Source organism: Arachis hypogaea, chromosome 18, assembly GCF_003086295.3.
Source record: "Arachis hypogaea cultivar Tifrunner chromosome 18, arahy.Tifrunner.gnm2.J5K5, whole genome shotgun sequence".
Taxonomy (NCBI): Eukaryota; Viridiplantae; Streptophyta; class Magnoliopsida; order Fabales; family Fabaceae; genus Arachis; species Arachis hypogaea.
The window spans coordinates 16,758,307-16,767,618 of NC_092053.1; the positions used below are offsets into that span (position 1 = coordinate 16,758,307).

General features: G+C 26.7%; 1 protein-coding gene across 1 annotated transcript; it reads left to right on the forward strand.

Moving 5' to 3' along the window:
• Window positions 1-5,764: 5,764 nt before the first annotated feature.
• Window positions 5,765-7,307, forward strand: LOC112769656 (probable sesquiterpene synthase). Its single transcript, XM_029294881.2, has 2 exons — window positions 5,765-6,016; window positions 7,011-7,307. The coding sequence occupies exons 1-2, from the start codon at window positions 5,765-5,767 to the stop codon at window positions 7,305-7,307; spliced, it is 549 nt and encodes a 182-aa protein (XP_029150714.2).
• Window positions 7,308-9,312: the final 2,005 nt, after the last annotated feature.

Genomic DNA, 9,312 nt, shown 5'->3' on the forward strand with positions numbered 1-9,312 from the left:
TTGGTGTTGTTTCCTGCTTTCTTGGTGGTGGTTGTGGTTGGTGGTGGTTGTGGTTGTGGTTGTGGTTGTGGTTGTGTTGGTATTGGTGTTGGTGTTAGTGGTGGTGCTGGTTGTGGTTGTGGTGGTGGTTGTGGTGGTGGTGGTGCTACTGGTGGAGGAGGTAATTTTGTTGGTAGTGGTGATGGTATTTTTGTCCAAAAAAAATTAAAAGGACGATTTTAATAATAAAAAAGAACGTTAAGTATGATTCTAAATCGAAAATTACGTTGGGGACAGGTTCGATTCTGACCCTCAACGTAAGGGACCAAAACAATACTTATCCCATAAATAAATAAATATTATTTTTATGTAAATATTATTTTTATGTTTTATTTCAACTAATAGTTATTATATATGTTGTATTATTTTATTTGTATTATTTATAAAAATATGTTTAATAATATTTTAAAAATAAACTTATTTAAAAGAACGAAAAAAAAAAGATTTTTATTGATATTTTTAATAAAAATAAATTTTTTAAAATATTTTTATATTTACGGATATATCTGATATTCCATTCTCATCTACAAATATATAAATTGGATCAAATTTAAACTTAAAAAATGTAGATATTAGATCTAATTTGATTCAATAATTTTCATGTAGATGGAATTAAAATTTTAAGCATATTTGATCCGATCCTTAACCATATTTTATATAGGTGCGTGCTTTTCATTAATTAGAGGTTTGATATCATTTATAATTGGCAACAAAGTACTGGTTTAGAGGTCAAATTTTGTCTTCGCATTAAATCAAGTGCTGAACTTCCGTTTGTCATTTTTAATACCTTACCGTTAAAATTTAAAATCGTGATTAGGTTATTGGCAATTAAAGGTTACGTATGTCTAACTTCTTATTTTTTTTTTTTTTTACCAAAGATAAGAGACTTGAACTCGCAATCTCTTAATTGAGTATGAGAAGACTATGCCATTTGAGCTATAACTCATTGACATGTCTAACTTCTTATTCTCTATTCAATCACAAACATATATGAATTGATGAAGGCATGAACGGCAGCCTAGCTGCTACAGTACATCTATTATTAAAGTATTATACTCTATTTAATGAAAATAATGTAGCTAACATAAATGATAATTCAGTATGTTTATTTAAATATATATTATAATTAAAATTATTAAATTTTAAATGTATCAGAGTTTTAAATTGACAAAAATTTTAGACTTATTACAAATAAACTAATAATTAAACTATTTTAATTTACATCTTCATTTATTTTTTTGCAATCTCGATTAGCTATCACTTGGAATTTTATTTCTATTATTGTATAAGAAATTTGTCGACTGTTTAATTCAAATAGTAAATTTTATTTAAGTTACTATTAAGTTAAATATGTAGATGAAAGTTGGGAAGGGAAAAGGAATATCGGGTTCATTTGTTAGTAAGATTGAGAGAGAAGTATTTTTTCAAAAATAAAAGTAGAAATAGAAAATTATTTTACATTTAGGCATATTTATTGAAGTATATATTTTATTAGAATCAGAAAAAATTAAGTTATTTGTATATAAAAAATGTAACTAATATTTTTAATTAATAGAATTATAATTATGGTCATACGAAATACAAAAATTATTTTACATATTCTATGAAATTTGCTAAAAAATCTTTTATATTATTTATTTATATAAAATAATATATAGTTGAATAGATTATTAGTAAAGAGTAAATATATTATATTTTAAAACTTTAATCAAAATTATTTTATTTTAATAATAATATGAAATATATACAACACAAATTATTTTTGAAAAAAGTGAAATTAATTAAGCTTTTCTTCTAATTTTCTTTAAGAGGAAAAAACATACAACTCAAACAATAAAATAAGTATTTTGTTAAAATAGTACTTTTGTTCTAAAAGTACAAATAAATGAGCCCATTACTTAGCTTAGTTTTAATCTGTTGTAAAATCAAAGTTCTTAGTTTAAGTATTTATTTTTAAGTTTAGAAAATTAAGAGTTGATAATAGTATTTAGTAAATTTCGAATCTAACTAATATTAAAATAATTATTCAAACTTTATTTATTTGTTTACTTGTTTTTCTTAGAGAAAGAGATGATGGACAATGCGAATAGCAAACTATCCATGCTGTAGTATACTACTAAAATAGTATTTAAAAATTCATATGGCTGATCGTTGACAAAAATAATTAAAAAAATACGAATAATAAATAAGTCGTCATCAAAATATTTAAAAATATGATAATAGATATTAAATATATATTTTAAAAAATTAAAAATCAGATTTTGATATAATTTTTATATTTATTATTAAAAAAATTTATTTTTTAAAATTTAATAATTTTCTGTCAAATAAATTTTATTTTATGTGAATAACTAGTTTTTTTCAAATGAAAATAAAGTTCTAGAAATTAAATTTTATTTCTATTTATTACGTGTATCTTTTATGTAATTTTTTAAATGTCATTACAAAAATTTGAATAAAATACATAAGTTATTTATTAAATATAAAATTTTTTACTATTTATAAAAATATTTTTAATTATTTTCATTATATTTTTAAATTATTTAAAAACTTATTTGTCGTTTATATTTTTAAGAATTATTTTTATAAGCTATATGAATTTTGAGGTGTAATGTTAGTAAATTGCTGCCGATGTTGATATGAAATTTAATGTGAAAGCAAAATTTAACATTTTAACCAATGTTTTGTTGCCAACAATGGACGGTATTAAACCCTCTAATTAATGATTAATGAAGGACACGTTAGAAATCACATTTATATAGTGATTGTTCTTAACTCTTAACATTGTCCATTGCTCAATACCATACATATAAAAAAACCACCATGTCATTTTCAGCTTCGGTTCCAGTGATGAGTTCGATTCCACACATCCCATCTAACTCAAAGCGATGCTCAGCAAATTTTGCTCCTAGCATTTGGCAAAATACTTTCTTGAAATATGCTGATTCTAAATCTTTGGTATCTTATTTATTTTTTGTACGATGAAATATGAGTATTGTTATACATATATTATTGTAGTATTTTTTTGAATTATTAGTATATTAAAAATATGGATAGTATATATCTGATTACTTCTACGCAAGAGACTTAAAATAATGCTTGGATAAATGTAGTAGTGCGTAAATTGAATAAACTATAAGTAGTTTTAAGTAAAGTTGCTTTAACAAGAATAATAATTATATGGATGCATGGATCCCTAGTTATATAAAAGAAGTTATCAATCTTATTGTATTTCTATTATGCAAATGCAACCCCCTAGTTATATAATTTTGTTAAATTTTCTATTTTTTGTTTTGTTTTATAGTCATATTATTAAAATAGCCTAGTCGGCATTTTATAAACATTTCTATAATTATATAGATAAATAATATAACTTTATTGAAGTTAACTCATTACTGAAAAGCAAATTTCATCTTATATGAAGTCAATAAAAATTTATTAATTTCTATATTAGTAATTAAAAAAATAACTTAATCAGCATGTAAGGTATCGATAAAACTACTAGCATATTATAACATTTATCAAGTAATACTACTTTTTTTTTCCCTCTTTTTTTCTTTTGATTTGAAATATGATTTCTAAATTTTGATCTTTCCTTTTCCTTGTCAAGCCAGTCTTCTTTTTTTTATGACTATGTGAAAGGGATTGGACGAGATAGTTTCTTTTAAAAAAGAACTTTTATATTAACTTTTAATTTTAAAAACCTAAAAGTATATCTATTAACCAAATTGAAAAATTATATAAATAACTGAAAACATAAATCATTATTTACCAGTACAAATCAAACTGATAATTTTTCAACAAATTATCATATAATAATAATTTTGTTAAAATATAATAATTTAAGTTTTTTTTTTATTAGTTTAAATTTTTAAATGAAGCAGTATTATAACATAATATCAAATTTTTTATGATCGAAAAATTTAATCTACTTCAATCTTTTTTATTATCCCACAAAAGTGAAAAAAAAAAAGGTTCGCATCATGATTCATGACAACTCTAGATCAAGTTGAGTTGATCATATATAGGGACAAATAACATATTCTGATTCGCTGATTTTTCTCTCTTTTGAGTTAAATATTCTGAAAACATTTGCAGGAAGTCAGTGAAACCATGAAACAAGAAGTTCAAATGCATAAGGAGAAAGTGAAAATGAATTTGTCTTCTAATGACAACAATATCTTACAAAAATTAAATTTAATTGATTCAATTCAATGCTTGAGTATATCTTCTCATTTTGAAGATGAAATCGATGAAATATTAGTTCAAATCCATAATGATTTTACCAACAATAGTCTTGCTATAGAAGAACGTAACCTTCACTTTACTGCATTATTTTTTCGTCTGCTGCGACAAAAAGGATATTACATTTCATCAGGTACATATAGAACTATTTTTTTTATCTTATATATAATAAAAATCCATACCAATTATCAATTATAGATTCACATTAGTTAGTATATGTGAGTTATACACATGTTTTCAACAAATTCAAGAATAAAAAGAGAGAATTCGATGAAATAATTGTTGTTCAAGATGTTCAAGGAATGTGGAGCTTGTATGAAGCTGCACAATTAAGGGTTCATGGAGAAGATATATTAGAGGAAGCACATGAATTCACATACAATAAACTTAAGTCCATTATCAATCAATTGAGTCCATCTCTTGCTGACCAAATCAATCAAAGCTTAGGGTTGCCTCTTCACAAGACATTTTCAAGGATACGAGCAAGGTCATATATGTCATTTTACAAAGAAAATCCTTCCCATGACAAAGTTCTTCTCGCTCTTGCGAAATTAGATTTCAATATGCTACAAAGTCTACATCAAAAAGAAATTGGTAATATCACCAGGTAAATCGTGTTATCACTCACAAGTTTATTGAAATAAAAGAAGAAGTATTTTTAGTTTTTATTTATAAAATGTACTAATGCTCGATACATTTGGATAGAGCTTCGTTAAAACCTTTCACAGAAAACCCAAAGGGAAAAAAAAAAACAAAAGAGGAAATACAAGCCAAAATTAACTAAAGCACATGTTCTAAAAACAGAACATAAAGATTCAACATCTAGGTGCATTTTATTTGTATATTGACTTGTATTGGTATTATTATTTCATTCATCAGGTGGTGCAAAAATGCAGGTTTTGCGACAAAGGTTACTTATGCTAGAGATAGGGTGGTTGAGTTATTCTTCTGGGTAGTATGCATATCCTCTGAGTCAAAATATAGTACATGGAGATTGATATTAGGCAAATTGCTTGAATGTATATGTCTTCTTGATGATACTTATGATGTCTTTGGCACATTTGAAGAGCTTCAACTCTTGACTGAGGCAATCAAAAGGTTCATTTGATCTCTATTCTCTTTAACCACCAATTTTGTATTATTTATCTCAATTTGAAAATGAAAACAAATATATATATTAAGATTAGCCAATCTCATTATTAATTATTTCACACAAACATAAAGTTTATTTATTTATTTTCTATTTGCATCAGATGGGATATTAATTACATTGCTTCTCTACCAGAGTGCTTCACAGTGGTTTTTAATGCATTTGTAGAAGAATTATTTGTTGATATAGTGTCACTTACTACAGAGAGTGGAAGATCAAGCTTGGTGTTGGAAAATGTTAAACAAGCTGTAGGCTCTACTTAATTATTTCATTAATTTAAATAATTACATATTATTATTATTATTATTATTATTATTATTATTATTATTAATGCAGATATCTACATTGGCACAAGCCTTCTTAATTGAAGCAAAATGGTGTCATGAGCAACATATTCCAACATATGATGAGTACAAGGTTAACGGAGTTCAAACGAGTACATACCCTCTTATGCTAACAACCTTTATCGTTATGCAAGACTTTGCTACCAAAGAGATGCTTGATTGGAACTTCAGTAATCCCAAAATCATAAATGCTGTTTCACTTATGATCAGACTTGCAAATGACTTATCCTCACATAAGGTGGACATCATTCTCAATAAATTTATTTTATTCAATTTAAAATCATTAATAAAACAAAAATATTATTTGCATACTAAAATCAACTACCAAATTCAGTCACTATATATTTGTGTATTAATATATGTGTAGTTTAACTTATTTTTAATAAGTATTTTAAATTTTAACATGATGTATTCTATTTTGATGGTATATTTTAATATACATCTAGCATAGTTGTTAATAGAATAAATTAATTAATTTATTAATAAATGTAAAAAATTAATAATATAGAAGATTTTATCATTTTTTTTAAAAAACTATTATTCCTAAGAGATTTTTTTTTTCATAAAATCACTTCTTTCAAACATTCAAAATTATAAGAAAAGACATTTGAATAATTATATAATTAACATATTCCTTCTCGTAAGAGTTTTTTTTTTAAATTTGCACGAATTTTTTGCATATATCTAAAATTCATGCAAAAACTCAAAAAAAGACTCTTACATGAGGGGTGTATTAAAAATATAATTATTCATGTATTTTTTTTCATTAATTTTTTAATTTAAAAAATATAATGTGAAAGATTAAATTTTACCAAATAATTAAAAAAAAATTGAGAACATCCATTTCTAGTGCCATTGTGATATTCTTGTTAATAAAATATGTAATAATTTCGGGGAAAAAAAAGTTAGTGCAATAATGTCATTTATGCACCATTTGATAAATTTAGGATATTGAACTATATATTTGAAATTTTAGAAGATATAAATTATGTCATAAGTTACTTATTTTAAAATATATAAATAATTATATATTACGCATGAGCTAAGACTTTAGTTACTAAGGTAAATTGCTTTTTTTTTTTTTTCTGAGTCTTATTTTTTTCCCCTAAATGTATATTTATTTTAACCAATATTACATGAGCGCTCTGTTTTGTTTAACCCAAAATATATATAGATACATGATAAGTGAGTTATTCAACTTTTGGATGTGACATGCACCCTTTAATTTGTAGGTCGAGCAGGAAAGAAAGCATGTTGCATCTGCAGTTGAATGTTGCATGAAACAATACGGCATTTCACAGGAAGAGGCCTACAGTTTCATTTCCAAGGAAATAAGTGATTGTTGGAAGGATATAAATGAAGAGTGCCTTAACTCACATGATAATATTCCAAAGCCTGTGATTAACTGCAATCTTAACTTGGCACGTGCAAGTGAGTTGGTTTATGAAAACTTCGAGGATAAATACACAAACAATGAACTTCTAAAAGATCACGTCGCGGCTCTCCTTCTGGATCCCATCATCATCTAGCATGCATAAATGTTCTGTTATATATATATGTGTGTGTGGGACAAAATTAAAGTTGGCTTTCTCTATTGGTGTGTTATATGATCCTTAATACGGACGAGGAGAACTGCCGAAAGCTTAGATAAATAATGTTACGTTTCAAGTGTTATCTTGTCTTAATTAATTAGTCTTCTAATAATTATATGTATGCTGTTTAATTTCCCTCTGTTAGTTGTTTGCATTGTGCTTATGTCTTCTTTTGTCTATTTTAATTAACGACTGAAATTGGTGTTTAATTACCATTCAGTTACTTTTTGTTGGGCATATGAAGATTGTTTTAAGGTACCATTAGATCGCTTTGTTTAGAAAGATATTTGTCTTCACACTTAGTTGCTATAGGGTTGATGATAACATGACTAATGCAATCAATGGATGACTCATTCAAGACAAAGATGATTGGTTGCCGTTTTGCTCATTAAATGTGGGACAGAATTCAAGCACATTTTGAAAGTTTTTTCAAAGATCAGTAAAACAATTAAAGACTGAGCTGAAGAGAATCAAGAAAGGTGGATCCTCAACACGTAAATATCTCAAGATCAGAAGATTAAGAAAGTAGTTGATTCCCTAGCTGCTGTTGATCATCAATTAACATCCGATGAACATTTTGATGCAATCACTGAAGGTTTGAGTGAGGAGTATGCTATGTACATCTCTATGATGTCAAAATCAAACATTATGAGCCTAATTGATGCTGAAGCATTACTCATCACTCATGAAAACATGCTGGACAGATTCAAGAAATCAGATCTTAGTATTGTTTAGTCCAATTTTACTCAAACAAATTTTCAATAGAAAAAATGGCAAAGACTTCTCAGTAAGATGAGGTTGTGGCAGAGCTTGGAGGGGAGGAAGAAATAATTGGAACTCATCAAATCGATCTCAATGCCAAGTCTAGACACACTGCTATGAATTGTTTTCACAGATTTGATCGGAGTTTTCAAGTAAATTCAACATCCGCAACTACATCTGCTTCACTACCACAATCAAATTTTCACAATCCAAGAGCTTACTTCACTTCACCAGCTGCATCTTCTGAGAATTCTTGGTTTTCAAACTCTGGAGCTTCTCATCACATCACAAATGATCATTCCAGTCTTCTAACCTCCTCTGATTTTCAGGGTACAGAACAAGTAGTTTTAGATAATGGTAATTCAACACCTATTGCACATATTGGTCATTCTTACCTAATTTCTCTTGATAACAATATGAGATTTATTCTAAAACAACCTTTGCATGTCCCTGATATCTCTAACAATTTAATCAGTATTTACCAATTTACTAAATATAATAATTGCTACTTTGAATTTTATTCTCATGCTTGTAATTTCAAATCTCCGGACACCCACCAGATCCTACTCCAATGATATTCTAAGGAAGGAGTTTACAAATTTAAAAGAATGGCAGTAGCAAAATCACCCATTATTACATCTAATCCAATTGCCTTGTCTGCTATTTATCATGATTTTGATATTTGGCACAAAAAATTAGGTCATTGTGCACCTAAGATTGTCTCTTTGATTCTCAATAAATGTAATCTTTCACCAATACAGATCAATAATCATGACTCTTTCTCTTTTATGTAAATTTTGCTGTATGTCTATGATGCATGCATTGCCATTTCATTCTAATTCTAATCAATTTAACCAGCCTTTAGAAATGATTTACAGTGATGTTTGGGGTCCTTTTCTAGTCCTATCATATCATGGATTCTCTTATTATATTTCGTTTGTTGATGCACATACTAGATATCTATGTATTTACCTGTTCTCTACAAAATCTCAAGTTTTCTCAACCTTTCAACAGTATAAATTGAAAAATAGAAAAATATACTGGACATTCCATTAAACAATTACAAACTGACCATGATCAAGAATATATGTCCCATACTTAGAAAGTAATTTTTAGCACAAAATAGTATCACACAGAAGTATTCTTGTCCTTACACCCACTAACAAAATGGTAGGATAGA

What these genes read in the sequence shown, in the direction of transcription:
- LOC112769656 (XM_029294881.2), top strand. Translation starts at nt 5,765, where the DNA reads ATGCAGATATCTACATTGGCACAAGCCTTCTTAATTGAAGCAAAATGG. An exon ending in ATGACTTATCCTCACATAAG is followed by an intron (nt 6,017 to 7,010) that starts GTGGACATCATT and finishes TTTAATTTGTAG; the next exon opens with GTCGAGCAGGAAAGAAAGCA.